The sequence below is a fragment of the Hypomesus nipponensis genome, chromosome 17, assembly GCF_054491055.1.
Source record: "Hypomesus nipponensis isolate SF chromosome 17, ASM5449105v1, whole genome shotgun sequence".
In the NCBI taxonomy this organism is placed as follows: domain Eukaryota; kingdom Metazoa; phylum Chordata; class Actinopteri; order Osmeriformes; family Osmeridae; genus Hypomesus; species Hypomesus nipponensis.
In genome coordinates, this window is record NC_140377.1 from 2598706 (window position 1) to 2623726 (window position 25021).

Sequence of the window (25021 nt, forward strand, 5' to 3'; positions counted from 1 at the left end):
AACACTCTGGATGTCACTTTGTAACGGGGGCGTTTTTAGAATTTGAAGAAACTCGGGGCTTGATTAGTATATGTAAAAATTAGGGCCGAATAATTTTCAGGGCAGGGCTGGAAATTCATTTCAGGGCAGGGCTGTAATCTGTTTTGCCAGGAAATGCACCCCCTGCTAACTCTGAATATGAAAGTGCTACATGCAAGAAACCTACTCTTGTATGGAAGAAATCATCATGTTTTGAATTTCAAAAGGGCACTGAATACTGAGTTTGTTGGTTTTGAATTCACCTCTTTAAAATAGAAATATGAATGTATTATTGTCTGTCTTGCCAGGAAATGCAACCATCAAAAAGACTTAAGTGTAAGAAAGAAAACTTATAGCTTTCTTCAATATTATGCCACATGGTATTTATACTGATCTGGATTTCCACTGACAGTCAGTAAAACAGAACGCAAACCTTCAAGGATTTCCTTTCTTCCTCTAGGCTTTATCCTGGTCTGTTCCTCACCAACACACACACACACACATTAAAACAACACACACACACACAAACCCCAAGACTCCCTCCATGCTGCAACTCCTGGTTGCCTTGGAGACGCCTCCTACGCGATTACAGAGGAGGTAGGACTGTTGTCACTTGGTACGAACCGTGGGGTGTTCCCAAAGACAGCCCTGTGGCAGAGGGATTCTGCATGAGGAGCAGTCTTCAACACTGTTCTGGAGTTTACAGACACACAGCCCTCACAAGTCCACTGCCTAAATAACCCACACTGTAACACTGTTGGTTAGTTAAAGATTCCCTTTAAAAATCTTGAGTGACAAGTATATCCCACCAGAGACCAATGCGACTTCCCAGTTCACTGGAAGTACTGTACCTGTTTGGGGAGGGGGGGGGGGTCAGCAGTGTAAAATAACATTCCACCACTTCATTCACTTCAGTCATCACCTGTTAGACAAACTTCTACACACACACAGTCTCTATAACAGTAAGTACGGCTATCCCAAACACCTACCCTCTGATCTTCCCCCCTCTAGGTGTGTCTCCAGCGTTCAGTAGAGACCCCCTCAGGAGAGCCACACACTGCAGGGCGACCAGAGAACAGCTCAACACTGACACCTGCTGGAGAACCCAAACGGATTAGGTCTCCACATTTTGTGGAGGGAGGGGAAGGGGGGGCATGACAGAGAGAAAGAGAAGGTGAGACTTATGAAACGGGTTTAAATTAATTTATTTAAAAAAGCATTTTTATCCACTAAAGCAGAACAAACATCAATCACTTCTCTTCTTCTATGGTTCAGGAACGTGTAGAATCTGGAGACAGACTGGCCTTGGAGGCGGAAGAACAGAAGGTTACCAACGCCACTACGTCAACACAGCCTGGGAGCGAGGGAGGGGGAGGAAGGAAGGAAAAAGGAGGGAAGAGAGAGAAAGAGGGAGGGAAAGAGAAGGAGGGAAGAAAAGAAAACGACAAAAGAGAACTAAACAGTAATATTTAGTCAAGTGCAGGTCTGGTCAGAGGGGTAAAGCAGGGGTCAGGGGAACATTTACCGTCAACAAACCCAGATTCTCCTGTTGTCTGGTACATGCAAGCTCTGGACAACCACACATGGAAATGATTCATATGCTTATAATTGTCATATTGGTTATTAATATCTGTGCAAGTAGTAAAATAGGTAGGTATAAACAAAGACATTTCAAACAGATTTGACAGAACGAGGATTTCAACAGAAAAAAATTAAATCTAACCAAAACACTCCACTGACGGGTTTTTATCAAAACAGAAAAGGTGTCACCTGACACATACAAGGAAGAGGAAGTCCACATATAAAAAAAGAAAAGAAAAAAAGAAGTGAGTTACTAAATTTATGGTGGAGTGTTTTTTTTTGTTTGTATTTTTTTGAAATGTCACTGACTCCACTCTTCCTCGTAAGGGCTCTTTACTTAACTTATTATTATGAACCATGTAGAGAGGACACAGTTAGACAGGAATGGGTCCTAGCCCCCACTCACAAACAGTGTGGATCTGTCTTAGACAGGGGAGGGGGGGGCAGTGTGGGTGGGTGGGGTGATTAGTATTAAGGTCTGGGGGTGATGGTCAGAGTGGAGAATATGGGGTGTGAGGTGGGTGATAAGGGCGGGTAGGCGGGGGGATGGGGGCTTGGAAAGGAAGGCTAGCTGCCTCATGCCCCGACCTCCCCCTCCTCCTGGAAAGTTTCATTTTTACTGACACACCAGAGGTTTGCGCAATACTTGGTAACCCCCCTGTTGTTGTGTACGGGGGGGGGGGAAGACACGCCAATGAGAAACTGGTGTCACGCGAACCCCTAAAAGATGGCATAAGGTAGAGGAGGTGCGCTGTCATTCCTGTTGCCTTGGATACCGAGCCTACCCTTCTTGGATAGCTGCGAGTTCTCCGTAGCACGTGGGATGTCTAAACCAAGCGCACCATATGTAGCTCAGGTTTAACAGGTTAGCAGCACCCCCCTTCCCCCAGCCACACCCTGAGGAAGGGGCCAGAGGGGTGGAGCCAACTGCAACCTCCTGCCCAGCCTCATAGTTCCTCTTCTCCTTATAAGGTTAGTTGTTGTTAAGGCTTCCTGTGTTGAGACTCCTCCTCCTCAGTGGTGATGTCACAGTTAGGGGGGGTGGGGGGAGGACTTTGTCTTTTCCACCTCTTAGCTCCTCCTCTCCTCCTCTCTCTTTTGCTTCTCCTCTTATCTCCTCAGATGTTCCTCAGACGGTCAGGTGTTCCATGACGAGCAGTTCCAATCCAAGTGGCCCTTCGACCACCGATGTGCTTCGTGTGTTTGGCACCTCAGGCAACCTCAGGCATAGATGGGAGGGAGAGTCCATGGGGTTGGGGAGGGAAGGGGACACGGGTGAAGGAACAGAAGACAGCAATGCTGTGTGTGAGTGGTGGAGTGCTGGGGGGGGGGCTAGTTGAGGTCGCTGGTCACGGATGTGTCTGTGCTGTCTGCCGTGGCGGGGGGCCCAGGGGGGCCCAGGGGGGGCGCCTCGCCCCCGGCCTCTTCCGTTTTGAGGCGCTTGGCGCTGGGGGCCACGGCGCCGAGCTGGGCCCCGTTCTGCTGGCGCTTGGTGGGGAGGGAGGCGGAGATGGAGGCGTGGGCCGCTAACAGGTGGAGCGGGCTGGAAACTGGAGGAGGGAGAGAGAGATGGATGGATGGAAAGAGAGAGAGGGAAACAGGTTTAGGATCGGAGCAGCATTGTTAAGCAGCTAACTTCCACATCCACATTAAAATAACATTCCTCTGTGTTGGGCAGTGCTGGGTGTGTGTTGGGCAGTGCTGGGTGTGTGTGTTGGGCAGTGCTGGGTGTGTGTGTTGGGCAGTGCTGGGTGTGTGTGTTGGGCAGTGCTGGGTGTGTGTGTTGGGCAGTGCTGGGTGTGTGTGTTGGGCAGTGCTGGGTGTGTGTGTTGGGCAGTGCTGGGTGTGTGTGTTGGGCAGTGCTGGGTGTGTGTGTTGGGCAGTGCTGGGTGTGTGTGTTGGGCAGTGCTGGGTGTGTGTTGGGCAGTGCTGGGTGTGTGTGTTGGGCAGTGCTGGGTGTGTGTGTTGGGCAGTGCTGGGTGTGTGTGCTGGGCAGTGCTGGGTGTGTGTGTTGGGCAGTGCTGGGTGTGTGTGTTGGGCAGTGCTGGGTGTGTGTGTTGGGCAGTGCTGGGTGTGTGTGTTGGGCAGTGCTGGGTGTGTGTTGGGCAGTGCTGGGTGTGTGTGTTGGGCAGTGCTGGGTGTGTGTGTTGGGCAGTGCTGGGTGTGTGCTGGGCAGTGCTGGGTGTGTGTGCTGGGCAGTGCTGGGTGTGTGTGTTGGGCAGTGCTGGGTGTGTGTGTTGGGCAGTGCTGGGTGTGTGTGTTGGGCAGTGCTGGGTGTGTGTGTTGGGCAGTGCTGGGTGTGTGTTGGGCAGTGCTGGGTGTGTGTGCTGGGCAGTGCTGGGTGTGTGTGTTGGGCAGTGCTGGGTGTGTGTGTTGGGCAGTGCTGGGTGTGTGTTGGGCAGTGCTGGGTGTGTGTTGGGCAGTGCTGGGTGTGTGTGTTGGGCAGTGCTGGGTGTGTGTGCTGGGCAGTGCTGGGTGTGTGTGTTGGGCAGTGCTGGGTGTGTGTTGGGCAGTGCTGGGTGTGTGTGTTGGGCAGTGCTGGGTGTGTGTGCTGGGCAGTGCTGGGTGTGTGTTGGGCAGTGCTGGGTGTGTGTGCTGGGCAGTGCTGGGTGTGTGTGCTGGGCAGTGCTGGGTGTGTGTGCTGGGCAGTGCTGGGTGTGTGTTGGGCAGTGCTGGGTGTGTGTGTTGGGCAGTGCTGGGTGTGTGTGTTGGGCAGTGCTGGGTGTGTGTGCTGGGCAGTGCTGGGTGTGTGTTGGGCAGTGCTGGGTGTGTGTGCTGGGCAGTGCTGGGTGTGTGTGTTGGGCAGTGCTGGGTGTGTGTTGGGCAGTGCTGGGTGTGTAATGTTTCGGACCTGTGTTGGTCTGCAGGGCCGAGGTAGCACAGCTGCTGTGTGTCCCATTCTGGGTGATAGTCTTGACCGGCAGCTGGTGCTGGCCCAATGGGGCTTGCTGCACTATGGTAACCGTCTGTAAGGGCATCTCTGATTGGCTGGTGGTCTGGATGATGCAACTTGCTCCACCTATAGAGGCATGGCTGATGGTCGGAACAGGTTCTACTTTGACTGGAGGAGGGACAGGAAGTGAAGGGAGAGGAAGTGGACGGACAGGAAGTAGGAAGAGTCAATCAACCAATAAGGAGAAGTCATTAAACCATCATGGATGAGATGACAGCGTTCCCATGGCTACTCACCTTTAACCTCTGAGTGAGCTCCGTTCTCCTGGGGGTCGGAGGTCACCATGACGGCCCCGGGGTTGGCCGAGGTGACGGTGTAGGTGTTGCCGGTGGCGATGGCGGTTGCCATGCCGGTGACGGGGATCTGCTGCAGCACGGTGAGTGCCTGCATCACGGCGGGGGCGGAGGTGGCTGAGGTCACGGGAGAGGTCACGGTGTAGGTGACCGGCTTCACCGCACTCTGGGAGAGCTGGCGCTGGACGGCAATCAGAACCGGCTGACCTCCTGGACACACAACACCAGGGGAGAGAAGGGAGCGCATGAACATCACCTGGTGAGCTCTGTGTGTGTCGTCTGCTAAGTTTGTGTGTGTGTGCGTGCGCGTGTGTGTGTGTGTGGAGTACCTGGTGAGTTCTGTGCGAAGCGTGCTTCCTGAATGACGGCTAGTTTGGGCTGGACCACTGAGGAAGGGGGCGGGGCAGGGGCGGGCTCTGGCTCCATGGGAACCGGGGAGCCCTCTCGTGATAGGCTGTCGGGGGTCTGCACGCCACTGGAGTGGGCGGAGAGAACTCCAGTATGACTAGGAGAGGCAGGGGCACTCCTGAGAGAGGGAGGGGGAGAGAGAAGAAAAGGTACACAGAGAGGAAGAGAAGAGGTGAGGTGGGAAGAAGAGTGGGAGAGAGATGACAATATTACACAGAGAAAATGCCCCTCTTATAACTGTGGGGTTGAAACAGGCAAGCATGAGTGTGAGGGGGGGAGGGATGTGAGGAGGGTGAGGGAGGTGTGTGTGTGTCCCACCTGGAGGAGAGGGGCCCCAGGGGTGTCCTGAAGCAGGGGACCCCCCGGGGCCTGCGCTTCCTGAAGGCCTGCTCCATCAGCTTGCCCTCGGACGATGGGTCGATCCTCCAGAAACTACCTTTCCCAGGCTCCTCCTGGGAGCGCGCCACCTTGATGAAGTAGCGGTTCAGTGACAAGTTGTGGCGGATGGAGTTCTGGAACAGGGGAGAGGAAAGGAGGGGTTAGAGGACAGCAATTAGAGTAGGAACCAACGAGAAGCCACTCATCGCTACTTCGCGGAACAAGAGAGTGAGAGAGAGAGAGAGACGAGAGAGAGAGAGAGAGAGAGAGAGAGACAGAGAGAGAGAACTGTGTGTCCTTGGTCTGACCAGCCAAACCTTACCATGTGAGCTTGTGTATGTGAGACACATTACTTCTATGTGTGGGTGAGAGGAAGACCTTGTGTGTGTGTCTGTGTGTGTGTGTGTGAGAGAGGAAGACCTTGTGTGTGTGTGTGTGAGAGAGGAAGACCTTGTGTGTGTGTGTGTGTGAGAGAGGAAGACCTTGTGTGTGTGTGTGTGTGTGTGTGTGAGAGGAAGACCTTGTGTGTGTGTGTGTGCGTGCGTGCGCGTCTCACCTGCCAGCCCTTGTCTGCAGTGCGGTAGTAAGGGTAGTTCTTGGTGATGTGTGTGTAGATGCCGTTGAGGGTCAGCTGTTTGTCGGGCGCCATGGTGATGGCCTGGACAATGAGCTGGGCGTACGAGTAGGGGGGCTTCGAGTCATCCTGAGGGGGATAACATTAACAATAAACGTTTATTTATAAACATCAAACACTTTATCAATCGAATTATACTTGTAATTCAATGTCCAGGTGTGTGTTTATAAATCCAGGTGTGTGTGTGCGTGCGTGCGTGCAGGTGTGTGTTTATATATCCAGGCGTGTGTATCTATCCAGGTGTGTGTGTGTGTGTGTGTGTGTGCAGGTGAGCCTCACCTTAGGGCTGTCCCCCCCAGAGGCATCCTTGTCGTTCTCAGACTGAGAGTTGTCAGCTATGAGCTGCAGCTCAGCAGAGCTCACCATCCGGCCCCCCATCCTGTACCCAGACGAGCCCGCCCCACGAGGGCTGGAGGGGCAGGAGTTAGCGGCACTGGGGGGGGGGAGAGAGGTGGAGGAGGGAATAGAGGACGAAAGAGGAAGATAAGGGGAGGGGTCAGCCTTGAGTTAAGAACCCACCCACTACCCCCTCATTGCAGACAATCACATCCCAAACACAGTCAACTCAGGCCAGTAGAGTGGACCAGGTCAGTCTAACCTACCTGAGGACTGGGGGGGGGGGGTCAGGCAGCCAGGTGGGTGGGGTCAAGCAGCCAGGTGGGCGGGGTCAAGCTGCCAGGTGGGCGGGTGCTAGGTGACTTACCTGATGGTGCCTGTGGGCGACGGCAGGGGGCTGATCAGGTGGGCGATGTTGTCGGGGATGTTGATGGTGAGCGGGGCGATGTGCGGCTGCACAGGCTTCACCGGAGACTCAGGAGCCTCCCGCCTCACTCGCTTCCCATTGGACAACGCCGTGAAGGTGATCTTGATATTGGTGCTGGGGAAACGAAACGTGCACCTGCGGAGAGGAGGGACAGTTAGAGCAGGAGGAGAGGAGAAGTGGAATGTTTAGACGAGGAGGAGGAGGAGAAGCGGAATGTTTAGACGAGGAGGAGGAGGAGGAGGAGAGGAGAAGTGGAATGTTTAGACGAGGAGGAGGAGGAGGAGGAGGAGAGGAGAAGTGGAATGTTTAGACGAGGAGGAGAGGAAGAGCTAGAGGAGAAGGTGTCTCAATTGAATCGTTTTTACATTTGAAATGTTCAAACTAATAATTGTATGCAACATGTTCAATTGTATTTCAGATTCAAAATTAAATTGGATGACTTGAAATATAATTGTACTCGTACTGCTATTTCAATTTAGGTGAAGTTCCAATTCAGTTTTCAAATTAATTTTCAACCTAGGGGTACTTCTTCAGAAACCCTAGACTAGGTAGAATTGAAAAGCACCGATTCACTTATTTTCAGCGCACATACTGAACTATAACCTTGCTTATTAGGTCCAATGTCAAGCCGGCATCACTGAAATGTGTGGCGGTAGGATCGAAGCTGGCAGTTGCATCGAGCAGGCAGAGTGGGGTAGAGGGGCCTCATTCTCAATGCTGAGCATGCCAGTGCAAACAACAGCTTGCCAAACCCCTACAAAACTGGCACACACACACACACACACAACAGGGCTGATAGCCAGCCTTGTGAGGACAAACAAACACTTCAATGAATGCTCATGTACTTCTAACCCTCACGGGTAACACAGCCTAGCTAGGTAACACAGCCTAGCTAAGTAACACAGCCTAGCTAGGTAACACAGCCTAGCTAGGTAACACAGCCTAGCTAGGTAACAAGCCAGCTACAATGATATCCTCACTCTCTCAGGGGCAACAGTCTAGTTGACTAGCTTGCTACAATTACACATACCCACTCTCTCAGGGGAAAAACAGGCTAACTAACTAGCTACAACGCTGTACACACCCCGTCACTCTCTCAAGGCCTGGGGCTAGACAGGTAGCTACATACACACCCTCCCTCTCTGAGGAGAAAACAGGCCAACTAGCTACCTCAAACACCACCTGAGGTTAGCTAGCCACAAAGCTAGTGCATGTATCCATAAAGACAAGACTGGGGAACGCTACTCCTCTGAACACACCAGCAATTAATCAAAGTGGCCTGAACATTCAGAGACTACAAATGCAAGTTGGGCATCTAAAACGGCCAAACTACTAGTGCTCGGCCCTTATCGAAGTGCTTACTAGGCCTTGACAAACCAGGCAAGATTTCTAGAGAGTTGCACAGACTTGTAAGAGTCCTTTCTTAATTGTCTGAGGAGGCACTTAAAGCTGCATTGAAAAGGGACAGTATATAGTATAACAGAACTACATCAACTCTAAACGTGTGGGCTATATGGTTTAACCCTGAGTAGTGGTGTCCCGGATCCAGGTGGTCCCAGCAGGGGGTCTTGGAGCCCCGGCCCACAGTCATGCCCCAACAGCCACACGGGTGTGTTGACCTCAAGAATGCTGTGCTTTGTTGACGTCACATTCCTCGCTGTGCGCTGCCTGGGATTACAAAGCCAGCAACACACACTGCTTTTACAACCTTGAGTGTGTGTGTGTGAGAGAGAGAGAGAGAGACAGAGAGAGCAAGGGCTTGCAGAGGCCCAGTCGGTCCCAGTTATGGACTCACAAGAACAAGGAAACAAATGTGTTGGTCTTATCTCCCTCTTTCTCTACAGTCTACACGACCTAAAAACCACAACAACCATCACTACCACACTGGACTGAGTCCCACTACCCACCCACTTCCTGTTTCAGGTCCAGAACTGAGACACATCAGAGACCCAAACATGACATTAAACAACTGATGACCAAACCTGAAGAGAACCCAGACACATGAAGATCAGTAACTGCCTAGAAGGGTGCTCACACAAAAGCTATTCACGACCATACCCAGTCAGTTATGTGAGAAAGATTCCTCCACAGTTTTAATGCAGTTCAACACTGTTATGATTATGACCTTTCATCAGTGCAGTTGAGTACACAATAAGAGCAGCAAAAACCGATTGCACAGTTTCTAAGCTGTGGCCGAGGGCAAACTATTTGATGAACAATGATCTTGTTACAAGACTTAATTGACAACAAGACTAGGCTTGCGTTTGAAGTTCAAAATGTAGGCATAAATACAACCTGCTAATACGCAGGTTGGAATCAACTCAGACAAGCAACTCAATACAGTAGCGACCTAGCCAATAAAGTTGAGTCGAAGTTATGATCGTCAACTTAAAATTCAGCCTCTTTCCTTTTCACCATTGGATTCATACATATCAACAGCAGCTCCTGGTTTAGTAACTTGTCATCCATTGTGGTCATAAACATCGCATGAACACCTCCATATCGCGACCCTTCGAGAACAAATAGCAGAATGTAAACAAAAGAATGCCTCTCGCCTTGCTTAGCTAAGTTAGTTCTTAGTACAGCCCACATAACATTTGCTTGAGTATTTTAAAATTATTTTGGTGGGGTATTAATCTATAGCTGATACTAATGCAGAACGTCACAAACGGTATACTTCTTCAAATAAAGCAAGGAATGAAGACTTGGAAATGGTTTGGTTACGCGTTAAGTTACACACAGACAGATCCTTACGCTCAACATAATGTAAACATTAGTCTGTGTGGTCGTCATGGCTATCCTGGCCAGCCAGCTCGTGCTGCATAGATGATGGTGGGCAGAGAGGAAATGGCAGCTTGCACAGAGGAGAAGGGGACGACACGTGCTCAGTGGTAGCCAATTCAAAACAAAAACAGTACACGGTGTCTATCGTTTGTAACAGCCTCACGCAATATATTTTAAACGTTACACTTACATTCTTGGAAGTTGCAGAGGTGGCGCCCCCCGTCTGAGGAAAACTCCATCCACGAACACCCCATTTTTACCGAGACACCGCAGATAGAAGTCCCCTCCACCGGAGCCATCGTCGGTGACAGTGAATATCTCGAGATGCCTTCGAGAAATGAAACTGGAATGACCCATGCTTACATCTACGGAACCTTGAGACGAGTTCCGCCCGATAGTCGCCGATCGCTTTTTCATCAAGTACTCAAATTCTCGGCCCTCAAGCCGGGCAACCGGCCCAGACGACCCGCTTACCATCGCCATGTTAAAGAATAAAAAGGGGATTAATGCCAATTTTTTGGTTACTAAAGACCGGTATATGAACGGTCGTGCAGGACTTTTCTATTGTGTCTCAATTAGCCGAATCTATGAAAGGGACATCCAAAGAAAAATACAAATTTAGAGGGGAACGTGTTTCACCGGGGAGAGCGGCTCCGACCCACCGCCGAGAGAAAGGGTAGGGAAAGGATCCAAGCAAACAACGCTATAGGGGGCTGCGATATGACTGACAACCATTAACACCAATGAAAAATGGACATGCCTTCTAGCCAATTCCAGGATCGCCAATCATACGCAAGCACAGTATTCTAGTGGATAGCTCAAGGTTGGTTGAGCGGAAGCGTAAGAGTGTAGTGTGGCAAACTGAAAACACGACACGGATCTTCTTTATAACGCAAAACTATATGTTTTATTTCTTACTACTGTTCTTTGATAATAAATAAAGAACATCAATCATCCCGTATCCATAAGTATGGTTTACAGCGAACGCAGGTAATATCAGTTGAACACGTATTTTTAACATTCAAAATTAAGAGCGCCATTCGGAATTCCATTCCTGGTCTTGAACTAGGCAACGTTTTGCAGCAACTTGCTGAAACCATCGAGGTCACATCATCTAGAACATTTTAATATTTACAAATCACTGTATAAAATATCTCATATGGGTCTATTTTCAGTCCAGTCGAGCATCATCCAATCATAGAGGTCAATTACCCTTTCAGATCAGTGCTAACCCTGCCCATGCAGAGACGTAGTAGAACGTGTCTGTTCAACACATGTGCTTTCGGAGATGACGTCATTGATCGGCGAGTCTGCCCCCCCCCCCCCCCCCCCCCCCCTCCATCCAACCTAGGCCGCTTGTTTGTAAACAGAGCACCGGTCGCGGTGAGGGGGAGGGGAAGTGAGATTAACACCTCTTGACAACAGATCACGCCATCGTCGCACCATAGCGACAGGTCTCACTAAACGACTGGACTAATGTTTATTAAACGTCCTCTTTCCTCGGTGGTATTACGCATATAGTACACGCAACTGGTGTCTATTAACAAATCTATTTTTTGTGACCTTCCGTGTTCTCTTCCTCCTCATAACTGGTAGTTCTTACAAGTACAGAAGGTCAACTACGATACCAACCCTGCTAGCTGGCTGTCTGACATGAAGGGTCGACCAGTATTTGGAGACAATGTCGTTACATTTTCCCACCACTAGATCGAGACATACACCTTTCAACCTCTCGTCACTTGACTACGTTCGACTGCGTAGAAAGGAAAACATGTTTTACAAAGGGATGTTATATAAGCGCGTTCAGTTTAAACACTACACATGTTAAACAGTAGATACATTTAATATATAATGATTTTCTTATTCTCTATTTCTGTTTGTTTGGGAGTCAGGTGGCTGAGCGCTTAGGAAATCGGGCTAGTAATCAGAAGGTTGCCGGTTCGATATCCCGCTGTGCAATATGACATTGTGTCCTTGGGCAAGGTACTTCACCCTACTTGCCTCGGGGGAATGTCCCTGTACTTACCGTAAGTCGCTCTGGATAAGAGCGTCTGCTAAATGCCTAAATGTAAATGTTGTTTCTCTAAATTTTTCTGTTTGTTTCTCTGTCTCAAACACAAACACAGGTTTTTCAAATAATTGAAAGCCTTTATTTTACATCTATATTTCCATGCACTGACAGTTGACTCATGAGTGGTAATTGCATTCAAAAGCTCTCTGTCCATTTAGGAAAACCACTGGAAATGTCTAATGATGATGATGATGTATTCCACAAGAGCACGGAAGCGCTCTCTCCCTCTCACTGTATCCTCTCTCTCTCCTTACCCTGTTTATTTGAACACAAAACATTGCTGCCCTAATGCCAGAACAAAAACTAGAATAGACTTGTTGCTTTCCTGCAACCAACCATACCTAAAACATGGAGTCTGCTGAGAAATGAAATGAAATAGCTAAAAACGGGAATCTGAGCACAGTACAACTCATAACAACCTATACTGTACATACTGAATACAATACTACTGAGGTGTTCCGTATACCTGTCCACTGCCATGGCAACCCAGAGAGGGAGAGGTAGACAAAGACACATTTACATTTAAAGAGATACGAGAGAGAGAGAGAGAGAGAGAGAGAGAGAAAGATATAGGAGGAGAGAAATAGATATGGCACGGGGAAGAAGGTTTGGTGTTGAGAGATGAAAGTGAATGACAGAAAACGGGGGGGGGGGTGGAGAGAAGGGAACGCGAATGTAGGTTGACGGAGGAAGAAAGTGGTGTGGAAGAGAGAAGAGGCATAACATTAGGCCTCTGCTCCATTTCCTCTAAATGGACACATTAGCTGGTCTCCAGCGTGAGAATATCTCTCAGGGTGAACTTATGTTGCTTAGAGTACTGAGTAAAGTGGGGGGGGGGAATGGGGCAGGGGGGAACATTGCAGGATGGGGGAGAGAGAGATGTACTGAGAGAGAGACGGAGAGAGAGATTGGGAGGGGGGTTGATGGGGGTTGATTGTAGGAGAAAGATGGGGGTGGTGTGGGAAAGATGGAGGAAGAGAGAAATAGAAGGGGAGATGACCTATCCCCAGCCAATGTATCCTTATATACACTATTTACATGCAATACAGCCCCTTTGTACCGTCTGTGTACTGTTATGAACCCCCATGCAATGTCACCCTCATGTACCCATATCCAATGTCACCTCTATGAAGCCTCACAAGTGTTTCATACTTTAGCCTCGGGCCCACATCTTTCCTCTGACACAACCCCCGTTGAGTGATTCCTTTGGCAGGTGACAGGAGAGATATTTACCTCATTGTGTTTGCCAGAGGGTGTAACCTACTGTAACATCTCCAAGCTGCACCCACATGCCTCCCGTTAGACGGGTTCAACGAGCCGCTTCACAAAGGGTTGACTAAAGCGGCACACAAAGAGTCGGTTAACCCTTGTGCTGTGTTGCGACAACTTTACCCAATACAAAAACAAAGCATTTTACTTTTACCTTCGCGCTGTGGGGGGTGTGAGACAGCCAGACGGTTAAAAGAAAATGCTTCACTTTATTTTTGTATGAGGTAAAGTTCTCGCAACATGTGGGGGGGTCACAATGACTGAGGGTTAAAATCACACAACAGGGTTAAAATCACACAACAGGGTTAAAATCACACAACAGCCTTGTCTGCTTACCCTAGAATTGTGTCATCCTCTAGATTTGTAAAGTTCTGAATTAATGTGAGACGAAACAAAACATCAGGAGATCACAATACTTAGTATTGAAATATAAATATGTATTAACATCACAAGAAGTCTCCAGAAACAATTTCACTGGCATAAATAAGTAGCTACGGTTTACAGTAACTCCATCAGTATATTCTTTTTATTTTTCGGGTCATTTTCAATGCTGTAAAATGCTTTCACAGTCCAGCACAGTGCTGCAAAGAGTGTCTGTTCGTCCTTCACCCTAATACAGTCATCCATAACTCACTACACGCACACACACACACAACACAAACAGCCCCACACGTGTAAACACAAGCACACAAACATACACACGTTACGACACGAGTCCTTAAGTTTGATCCATGAGACAGATTACTGGTGTGAATCTGGTTGGATTCATTGTTTGATTCCAGTTTTAATCCTGGTTTACATAGGTGTACTCCATGGGTAAATATTAGCACTGCATCTTTATTACATATGACATACTTCATGCTTCACCTCCTCCTGGTAGCTTGTTCTGGACCCTCCTCCCCACACAGATTAAAGTTCTTCAAACGTTCCCTGCAGTCCTCGAGGTTCCGCAAGGAACCCTTTTGATACGAAGAATCAGCTATATGGTTATTTGAAGCGGAAACAACGTCACATAATAATGGTAATCATGTATTCATTAAGCAGACGCTTTGATCTAAAGTGACAAACAGGGGGGTGGATTCAAACGTGAGACCTCATCTGTGATCGGGTCCGGTGCCACTGAGCTACACCCCAGTTGAGTTTGGCGTTGGCGGTGTTCTCTGCGTTCCTTTCCAGGTTCTTCACAGGAACGTAGCGCCGTGCCCCTCCGGTTCCTCTGGAGGTCACTTGGGTAGAAGAAGCTCCTTGTAAGGCACCGTGAGGCTTCCCATGTACCAGAAGATCCAGAAGATCAGGCTGACAAAAATGAGGAGGGGCCCAGAGAGGATGAAGAAGTCCCAGAAGCTGAAGGAGGCGAAGATCCCCAGGAGGAAGAGGATGAGTCCCACCACGTCGAAGATGATGGCCAGTGCGAGGAAGAGGGCGCAGCGACCTTTCTCTGAGGGTTCCATGGCAGGGTTGGTACTAACACACATACACACCAACTGGAAACTGTATCTTTGGCTGCCTGGAATCTGGGAGTGAAGGACAGAGCTGTGAGGATGGAAAGCGTTCTGACACACACTGCAAAGATGGTGTCTTTGGCAGGGCAGGCTGGCTTGTTTACCGGCTGCTTGGCTTGCTGGCTGGCTTGGTTGAAGGATCGCTGTGAGGTTTATTATGAGTCTCCCTGGGTGACTGTCCGGCTTGACTGAGGCATACTGACTGAGTGAGAAAGAGTCAATGGGAAAAGCTTTGTAACAAGTCTTTTATCCTCATGAGAACTGCCTTGCATTGCTGGCATAGCTCTCGGGTGGCTGGACTGGTCCTCCTCCTTCAGCATGACAGGTGGAGTTATTTTTGACTAATGTGCTATTAACAGAACAAAGCCCTGTGGTATTGCCTCATGCCTTTATACCATCTCCTCACCCTACCTCTGGCGTCTCCATCAACAACATGACTGCAGTGTGACTTGACATGTATCAAAGTCCTTACGAACATTGCGAAATGACACCGCACAAAATGACAGAAGCATTAGGACATTGTGATGACACCTCTGAAGATTGAAATAGTGTAAAGTGACTAGACTATCCAACAGTAGCATGTTCTAAATGGTATAACACTCTACGACATCAGCACGTTGTGACGCGACACCTTAGAATGTTAATTATAAAATGAAATGGCTGACATCTGCATTGTATATACATCTGTCAAGTTCAAGGAAAATGTTCTTATCAGTTGTATATATTGTAAACCTTTGTTTAGCCTAGTGTGGTGTGTGATGGGATCTGTGCGATATGTGAGAGATGGCATCAGTCTAGTGTTGATATGTACTGTATGTTTACAATCCTATATAATAGCTATCACAATTTGTATCATGCAATCTATTAGTGTGTAAATTATTGTATGTCAAAATGATAAAATCAGCTGTAAATGTAAAGGAGGTGTTTGTGTGCATGCCTGTATGAGTAAACCACATTCCGCACCTCTTTTCAGGTGATCTGCTACTGCATGCTGTGATGTCATTTGTATGCTTTGATGTCATCTGAACAGTGCCATCTTTGGGACAGACAGGGGAACTAAGCACTGTGGCAACTTCTCTCTGATCCATCCCTCCCTCCCTCCCTCCCTCCCTCCCTCCCTCCCTCCCTCCCTCCCTCCCTCCCTCCCTCCCTCCCTCCCTCCCTCCCTCCCTCCCTCCCTCCCTCCCTCCCTCCCTCCCTCCCTCTCCCTCTCTCCCCCCTTCCTTCCTCCCTCCCTTCCTCTCACCACTCTCTCTCCCTCTTTCTTGCCTGCCTGGTTCTCTCTCCCTCTGTTTCTCCCTCCATCTCTTCTTGTCCCTTCTCTTTCTCTACCCAAACCCATTCTTTCTGGGGCCCATCAACGAGCAAATATTCTAACATGTGATATTCAAGTCAGTTCAGCTCAATTCAACTGACTCCCTAATATAATGTGAGTACTGTACACGACCAAAAACAGCAATGGCATTTATCAAGGCCTCTGTTTACACCTCAGCTAAAAGTACCACGTCGATCTTACGTGAGTGTGTTTTTACAAACCACACAACTACACCTCACTACAGGTGTTCAGTAAGGTCCGTTAAGGAAGGCCACGTAGATCTGTGAAAAAGTCAACACATGGGCGAAACCAAACTTGACACTCCAGGATTGTCAACAATAGGTTGGCTATGGGCTTCCAGCTCAGCTGACTTGACCAATCAGATGGTTGTATAGTGCAGGGTGGATAAACCTGTTAGTTCACTGTTCCTCTGCAGTGTCATCAATGCAGAGCTCACACAATACCACCATATACACCCTCTGTCTCAGGCTCAGGTAACAGTCACTGTTTAGCATCTACACTGTCATCCAAAAATGGCTGTTTTGATTCTGGATGACCACATCACAGTCACAGCCATAGCAGTCATTTGACAGAATTGATACATAACATGGAAATAAATTAAAAGCCAAGAATCATCCTGGATATGCGTTGGTGGTCATTCAGCTGTGGCTTCTTCTGACGGTAAAGATGGTGTGCAGATCTTTGTCTTCCCTGGTGGGCACAGGTGCAGTCTGGGCATAACTTCTATTCTGGATCTTTAATAAGAAACATTACACAGACAAAACATTATTTTATATTATTGTTCCATGAACTCTGAACCAAACGGTTGTTTGAAATAACAAACTAGGGCTACTCCTGTAGTGGAAACCTAGAATATTATTTGGGCCACATCAGGCTCTTGGAAGCACCTGCTTCTCATATATTACTGTAAATATAGAATCTAACTATAATGTGTCATACGGAAGTAGCAGTGTTATAGATTGAACGAAAAACATAACAGGACATTTTGTCTTTACCTCCAAGAGAACTCTTCACGTCCCAGGTCTCAATTGCGGGTCTCTTCTTAATATTCTCCTGTAGGTGGTCGATGCCACTGTTGTCGGATTCGTAACCTTCATTTTGGAAAACTACCGATTTCCCCCATGTGATCCGTGAGGCCATGTGAACAGTTGGATGATACGGCGGATTCGCATCTTGTTTGTCCGGCGCAAACTTCTCGCGATCCAAATCATCCGGTTTTAATGTTGCTGAAAACTTCGTCGATAACTTTCTAGCCAAGCGCACAATACTTTCTTTCTTTTTCAGTAAGATTTGCCCCAAACTATCATCGGATACATGTATGTTTCCTATGTACCACATAAGCCACAAAGCCAGACTGGAGAAAATTATGAGGGACCCGCTATATATTAAGAAATCACCATAAAAAATGCCATTTTTACGCATATCACCAAATATACCAACAAAGAGAACAACGACACCAATTATATCAAACGCTATAGCCAGGAAAAATAACGTCGCACACCCACCGATGCACGGTAGTTCCATCCTTGTAGGTGTGTACCTGAGAATAACGGAAGATGCTTTTATCCCCTGCTCGTGCGGAGGACACACCTGCAAACTAGGGAAAACCTCGTGACGTCACTGAACTTTTCCATTCCCGCTTTTGTGCTTGCAAATACATTTTCTACATCTTCAGAGCCCTGTTGAACTGGGATACACTTTTCGACCTACGGGTTGTGTAAGCCCCTTGGCTGGCTCTCACCTTTTTTTTTGTTGATGCAAATCACGCTGCACACAATTTGACTGTCAAACTCGTATTCACCTGAGTAATTCACCTCTTGTGACAAGGAAAAAAATGATCTGAACACAGCTGGTTAAAATAAATACTGTAAATAGATACTAAATACCGCGAGCTCTCAAGTCTCACGCAGACTCGCGTATTTCAACAAGTTCACACGCTCTCACGCAACACCTTGTATTTCTCACGCTGACAAATAAGGGATAACTTGTTCCGATAACTTGTCCCGCTATATTACGTAAAAGACAAGCCGCAGGCATACGAAGGGAGGCTAGTTGAGAGCTGTCTCGAGTTATACAGAATCATCTACCAGCCAATAAGAAACACCAGCAGCAGAATCACGTAATCTCAATTTCTGATAAAACTTGAGAGCCTGCAAAACGCAAATATTAATTGAAACAGTTTTTTTTATATACCAGTAAAAGAAAAGTTTAAATAATATCAAGTAAAATTAAATTTCATTCTCACTAAATGATATTGTTGATATTCATCTTTCAATAGTCTAGTCGACTAAGCTACATTCAAATGGTATGAAAAGTGTCAACTTTTTTACAGTCCAACCTTCGTAGATGAGGAAATTCAAATCAGGTCTGAAGGTCCAGGTCAAAGAGGACAACTCTCTCTTTCCCTGTCTGTCTGTCTGTCTGTCTGTCTGTCTCTGTCTGTTTGTCTCTGTCTGTGTGTCTGTCTGCCTGCCTGCCTGCCTGTCTGCCTGCCTGTTCGTCTGTCTGTCTGTCTGTATGTCTGTCTGTTTGTCTCTGTCTGTGTGTCTGTCTGCCTGCCTGCCTGTCTGCCTATTTGTCTGTCTGTCTGTATTGCCTTTCTCGCTCTCTCTTTATCTCTGCAGTTTTGAGAGTAAAGTGCTGTACTCTTAACCCTTGAATTATTCATCTGTCTGTGAGCCACAACTGTAAACATCTCCTCAACAGAGCTCTCACATACAGGACCCAGAGGCTCATGACCAATACTGGCTCTTCAGAGCTCAGATGTGGTTACTTTGCACTTTTTGTGGTAAATATAAAGACTTCCTCAATCTGGAGCTCTGATGAACTATGGCACTATTTGTTTGTAGCTTTGGATGAAAACATCTGCTTAGTGAATGAAATGGGAAATGTAATGTAATGCAATAGGAGGTAGGAAGTGAGGTCACTGTAACTGCATCATGATCATTTGCATACTGTTCTGTTTCCTTTATTGTGCTCTGTAACATCCTAGATCATCCTGCAGACTGGTCATGCATATACTGGCAGAGGTAAACCATTGAGTAAATATACGTGAACAGGAAATATTACAACAGTCCACAAACATCAATGTTTCTGTTTCTGAAATGATGACTGAGTAGAGCGTATCTACTATTTGTACACTTATGTCATCCACTAGTGTTGACATATGTACATGTACACAGAAAAGAGTATACAGGGATACAGTCACCCACCAATGTCAGTGTCTTTGTCTCTGAATCAGTGATCCAGCAGTATCTTTGAAAAGGTGTCTATGTTTGAAAGCACAGATGTATGCCACTGTGCATTTGAGGTCTATGCACCATTGTGCGTTGCTTCACAAAAGCATCTGCTGAAAGAATAAAATGGTAATGCCAATAAAACAGAGACGTCGGCCAACTGAGATCCATTATCACCGAGCTAAAGCCCCGCCCCCCTGAGTTCATGTTTCAAACCACCATCAGCTCGTACCTGCAGTCCCCGAACCAACTCCACCTCGGCTCACACGTTGAAGAGCGGTGGCCTGTAACAGCTGAGAGGCCTCTTCATGGACGCCATCTTTTTGTTGTCCTTGGTGATGGGGATCAGAACCACCCCCACCACCAGCACCATCAGCCCAATAGACACCAGGCCCGGACCGAGGATGATGGTCACCTTTCTGTGGTGACCATAGAAGAAGAACCCACTGATGAGCATGCCGCAGGCCAGTATGCTGCCCCCAGTGGCCATCAGGTGAATGGGGAACCAGTACACGTCTCTGGTGCGGGTGCTGGGGCTTGGCGCCCAGAGGGACTGGCTACGGGACAGGCTGAAGACAGTGCTCTCCGTCTGGGTGGTTCGGGGCGTCGGGGGGGGGGTTGTGGGGGTCACCACGGTCGCGAGGGTCACCGGGGTCAGAGAGTCCCTGGACTTGGAGAGTGGGGGGCACTCCCCTAAGGGGATGTTCTCTGTTCCGGCTGCCATGGAATGAGCTCACCCTCCTCTTCCTCTCTCGACCTCTCCTCACAGGGCTCGTTCACCCTCTTCTTCCTCCTCTTCGTCCTCTTCCTCCTTTTCCTCCTCTTCCTCCTCTTCCTCTCTTCGCTTGCTTATGTCTAGAAAGGGGCAAACAAAAGAGAGGGGAAGATTAATGTGCATTGGGGATGGCAATTACAGTAATCTAATACATGTGAAACATTTTGACAGATATTTTCCTTATTTACCTATTCTCAGGCAGTGTTTTATATCCACAATAAACACAATGAGAATAATGCTTTGAAACATATCTGTGGTATTGTTTTCATCGACAAAATGTTGACCAACTTACTTCTTTATTTTTGGATGCTGTTTGAGTTCGGTCCTATGACACTCTAAACTGAATACAAAACACCATTAATCTAAATCGCAGTGAACCACAATAACATCCGGAACATATTTAGGTTTATTATTATTATTATTATTACTCAGAGTAAGTTTCCCATCATGACTATAGTAAACAGGATGTCTTGGAAGATTATGAACTAAAAGGGTTTTGTGGTCTGGTGTGTTACTGAGGCACCATCATTGGAGGACCAAGGCTAAAGTGCCTTGCCCAAGGACACAACGTTAATTTTCACAGCCAGGAATCGAACTGGAACTTTTGGATTAATAGCCCAATTCCCTAACCACTCAGCCATCAGATTCCTTTTACATCTTTACATCTCCGCTCAGGGTGGGTGTATCACTTTGTGCCTCGTACTTCCACCCTCCCCCGTGTGTGAGAGATGGTGGTATAGGAAACACCCTGTTTAACTACCTGCTTCTCTGTGCAGAAACAAAGTGACACGGTATTCACTTCAACAACATGACTGACAATGTGTTAAATCATTTGCTTGCGGAAATTTAAAAAATAGATAAAATAAAACAATGATATACTTGAAGAATACCTGCCATATAAATATAAATATTGATGACATACTTTATTTTGAGGTACATTGCACTGATCTGATTGGAAAAACAATCAAGTATCTGAAAATTAAATAATTGCCAGGAGGGTGTAGAAAGATTTGGATCGTATCAGATTTCACAGAATATCGTTTTATCAAAGCCTTTCAGTCCATAACAATGACCTGATCCTAACAGACACACCATACACCCACCGTAGGACTGCAGATCAATCGTTTGCTTTGAAGCTCCTCTCGAAAGCCTTCACATGTTCACCAGGTCCAGGAGAGAGAGATGGACGCCCTTCACATGTTCACCAGGTCCAGGAGAGAGAGATGGACGCCCTTCACATGTTCACCAGGTCCAGGAGAGAGAGATGGACGCCCTTCACATGCTAGAGAAACTGGCCTGGGGTGGAGGGTTCAGGGGTGGAGGGTGAGAGGCAGGCAGGAAAGGTGGAGCAGGACTTTAGTCTTCTTCTCCCTGGCTGCTTCTTTCACCGCACGGCGCTGCTCTCTGGGTGGATGGGATAGCACAGGCTGTCACTCCTCCTGGGGTTGGGAGTCTGTCTAACAGTGGAGGAGAGTACACTGAGGGGTCCGAGTTATGTGTGTGTGGGTGTGTGTGTGTGGCGGGAGGGAGGGAGGGAGGGAAGGAGGGAGAGGGTGGGGGCATCCCTCCTTTGAAAGCCCTTTCAGATGAACTGGGCGTTTCCTGTTGTTGTGAATGTACATAATGATAAAGAGACAGAGTCATAGACAAAGGAGATGGAAAAAGAGAGAGAGAGAGAGAGAGAGAGAGAAACAGAGATAGAGTGGGAGAGACAGCAAAAGAGGAAGAAATAGAGAAAGAACAAACATATAGAGATGGATAGAGGGACAGGAAGGGTAGTCAGACAGTGAGACAGAGCAGAGAAGGACAGGCAGTGGCAGGCCTCTCCTTCTGAGGTGTCACCGCAGGATCAAACGATCAGGATCTCTTTTGTAAGACTCGTCCCGATTCGTTAGAGACTCGTTGTAGTTCTGTATACCTCTATCTCCCCTACCTCTCCCCCCCTACCTCCCCTACCTCAACCTATACACCTCTACCTCACCTCTGCCTCGACCTTCATGTCTCTACCTCCACGTGCCTCTACCTCCATGTGCCTCTACCTCCACGAGCCTCTACCTCCATACACCTCTACCTCAACTCTGCCACTACCTCCATGTGCCTCTCCCTCCATGTGCCTCTACCTCCATGTGCCTCTACCTCCACGTGCCTATACCTCCACGTGCCTCTACCTCCACGTGCCTCTACCTCGATGTGCCTCTACCTTCATGTGCCTCTACCTCCACGTGCCTCTACCTCCATGTGCCTCTACCTCCACGTGCCTCTACCTCCATGTGCCTCTACCTCCATGTCTCTACGAGCTGTCTGTTGAGGAGAGACAGGATATTGTGACAGTTTGTGACCATTGATTTCTGGTACTTGATCCCCTAGTCTAACTCAATAAGGCAGCCTTTAAGAGCTTATGTAACAGACAGTATGGGTCATCAGGAGAGAGAGAGGGGGTAAAGGAGAGAGAGAGAGAGAGAGAGAGAGAGAGAGAGAGAGAGAGAGAGAGAGAGAGAGAGAGAGAGAGAGAGAGAGAGGAAGAGAGAAAGAAAGCACCAGGGAGACAGAGAGAGACAGAGAGAGAAAAAGAGATAGAGAGACAGAGAGAGAAAGAGAGAGAGAGAAGAGAGAGAGAGAGAGAGAGAGAGAGAGAGAGAGAGGGAGAGAGAGAGAAGGGGGACGACAACGACGACAAGAGAAAGATAGTGAGGTAACAAGAGAGAGAGAAAGAGAGGCAAGGGTGAGGTTAGAGAGTACAATTTGAGATTTATTTCTGTAAAAAGCTCACATACATAGTTTACAGTGGTATGGAAGTGTGTGAGACAGAGACAGAGAAAAAGAGAGGGGGGAAGAGAGCAGAAAGAGAAGAACAAGGATTTGAAGTGCAATTAGTACTTCTGTCCTCTAGAGGGCAGTGGTGCACTGCAGTATGATCCAGTACCGCATGAGTGACGTGACACAACTAAACTCTGACCCCTGTTTACCAACAGAACCTTCCAGAGTACCGCTGAAATGCTTCAAAACAGAATCACGTCAAATCTGTATTCATTGTTTTAGGAGCGCACGATCGCTCCCACTCCCAATCACCATCTCTTCTCTCCATCCCAGCGCTGATGAGATGTGCTGTGTTAAATAGTGTTTTTGCCATGATGATGAGCATAATCTCCCTCAATCGCTCCATCCAGAGAAAACAGGTTTATTCGCCATTCAGAATGGGGAGAGTGGTCACATGCTGATAACACACACTGCTGTGGAAAGGCTTGGTTCAGCAGTCTGGAGCTGTTGTCCAATGAGAAAGAAGGAGAAAACCGTTGCCGACCGCTTGTCTTTGATCATAGGGACTTGTTTCCATGTACGTGTTCATTAAAGACAGATAGGAACGAGAGGGGGAGAGATAGGGGTGGGGGGTGAGGGATGGGACTGATAAAGTCTGTTTGGGCAGTGTACAGCTTTCAACTTCAAAAGAAACAAAAGTATTTTCTTACTGATTTTCTAAGCTGGGAGATCTGCTGTAGAACTTGATGCATTATTGATGAAATCCCTTCTGGAAGTTGGAACAATATGGATAAGTACAACGCAAGGCATGTTACTGTTGGAAAACAGTTGTGTGTGAGAAGTTGTGTGTGTATGTGTGTTTATTTATGCGTACACGTCAGTGTGTTTTATTAATGTGTGTGTGTGTACTGTAGATGTGCGTGTGGGGGGAAATCTCTGGTTTCTTTTGGCCTCTGATTAAATTCCCTGACATTGGACCATCTGGTGGGATAGAACCAAAGAGACAGAAAACAAAAGAAGCGGATGGAGAGAAAGGGAGGGAAAGAAAGAGACATATTGAAAGAGAAAGAGGGAGAGAGGGTTAGAAAGAGAGAGAGGTCTAGAAGTGTAAGAGCAAGAGAGAGAGAGGTCTGGAAGGTAAGAGGAATCTCTAAACAGATCGATATCTCAAACATGCACATGTCTATTGTTTGAGTGATCTGTTTTCCCAGACTGGTAATTGGCCAGAACTTGAAATGCCTGCCTGCCTGCCTGCCTGCCTGCCTGCCTGCCTGCCTGCCTGCCTGTCTGTCTGTCTGTCTGTCTGTCTGTCTGTCTGTCTGCCTGTCTGCCTGTCTGCCTGTCTGTTTGTCTGCCTGCCTGCCTGCCTGCCTGCCTGCCTGCCTGCCTGCCTGTCTGTTTGCCTGCCTGCCTGCCTGCCTGCCTGCCTGCCTGCCTGCCTGCCTGCCTGCCTGCCTGCCTGTCTGCCTGTTTGTCTGTCTGTCTGTCTGTCTGTCTGTCTGCCTGTCTGTCAGGTTTATCTAAATAACACATTCTTGGCATTCATTTTCTGTTGGACTTCATTATAAACTTCTGTTAACTGTTGGATATAAAACTCACATGAATAATTCAGTCTTTTCTTTTCTCCTGGATGTTATTCTTGTTTTTAGTATCACCCACAATCTCTCTGCATGTTAATCATTGTTAAACCCAGACCCTGACCTGCTGTGTGCAGTCTCTTCAAAGTGTGTAATCAACACTGATTACTTAATATCAGCGGATATGTTTACTATGTATCAAACTGTTATAAAATGTCAGTTAAAATCTGTTAAAATGTCAGTGTATGAATTTGTTAGAAGAAGAAAAAATGATGCTGTATGTTTTTGTTTGTGTTTGTCTTATAGAAACACATGTTTAGACTTGTCTGTCTCAGAGGGGAACAGTGATTAAATGCTTGATCAGCACCATTGGTTGGTTGCTTTGGATAAAAGTGCCCTCTAAATTAACCGAAAGTAAAATCTAAGAAGCACACATGTTGATAAGTAAACACAATTCTTTAAAGAAGACCACTGAAGAAATGAGTTTACTTCATCAATGTAACCTGTTGTCAAGATACTGTTCATACTGTACACTGTGCCTGGTACCTGAGATGTGGTAACTTTGCACTGTGCTTGGTAAAAGTCTAACCTGAAAGTTAATGCATCGTTTGATAAGATAGTGGGTATCTCTCCAAGAGCAGGGTTAGAGTGTAACCCTACAGGAGGGTATCTCTCCAGGAGCAGAG

General features: G+C 47.6%; 3 protein-coding genes across 3 annotated transcripts; all 3 read right to left on the reverse strand.

The window, feature by feature from the left end:
• Positions 1-1199: 1199 nt before the first annotated feature.
• On the reverse strand, positions 1200-10482 carry foxk2b (forkhead box K2b). Its single transcript, XM_084677936.1, has 9 exons — positions 10003-10482; positions 6969-7163; positions 6545-6698; positions 6188-6334; positions 5572-5765; positions 5175-5371; positions 4789-5055; positions 4451-4660; positions 1200-3149 (listed from the first exon to the last, which is right to left on the reverse strand). Exons 1-9 carry the CDS (start codon positions 10293-10295, stop codon positions 2932-2934), a joined length of 1875 nt encoding a protein of 624 aa, XP_084534062.1. The 5' UTR covers positions 10296-10482; the 3' UTR covers positions 1200-2931.
• A 5619-nt stretch (positions 10483-16101) lies between these two features.
• Positions 16102-17514, reverse strand: tmem238l (transmembrane protein 238 like). The gene is made up of 2 exons (XM_084678631.1): positions 16986-17514; positions 16102-16724 (listed from the first exon to the last, which is right to left on the reverse strand). The coding sequence occupies exons 1-2, from the start codon at positions 17512-17514 to the stop codon at positions 16714-16716; spliced, it is 540 nt and encodes a 179-aa protein (XP_084534757.1). The 3' UTR covers positions 16102-16713.
• A 1433-nt stretch (positions 17515-18947) lies between these two features.
• pirt (phosphoinositide interacting regulator of transient receptor potential channels) lies at positions 18948-20074 on the reverse strand. Its single transcript, XM_084678588.1, has one exon. It carries the CDS (start codon positions 19948-19950, stop codon positions 19489-19491), a length of 462 nt encoding a protein of 153 aa, XP_084534714.1. The 5' UTR covers positions 19951-20074; the 3' UTR covers positions 18948-19488.
• Positions 20075-25021: the final 4947 nt, after the last annotated feature.

Excerpts from the sequence above, each read along its gene's own strand:
- foxk2b (XM_084677936.1), bottom strand. The coding sequence starts at position 10,295 with ATGGCGATGGTAAGCGGGTCGTCTGGGCCGGTTGCCCGGCTTGAGGGC. Across the intron at positions 6,699-6,968 it reads TCGCCCACAGGCACCATCAG|TGCCGCTAACTCCTGCCCCT; the intron begins GTAAGTCACCTA and ends CCCCCCCCCCAG. Across the intron at positions 4,661-4,788 it reads AGCTCACTCAGAGGTTAAAG|TCAAAGTAGAACCTGTTCCG; the intron begins GTGAGTAGCCAT and ends TCCCTCCTCCAG.
- tmem238l (XM_084678631.1), bottom strand. The coding sequence starts at position 17,514 with ATGGAACTACCGTGCATCGGTGGGTGTGCGACGTTATTTTTCCTGGCT.
- pirt (XM_084678588.1), bottom strand. The coding sequence starts at position 19,950 with ATGGCAGCCGGAACAGAGAACATCCCCTTAGGGGAGTGCCCCCCACTC.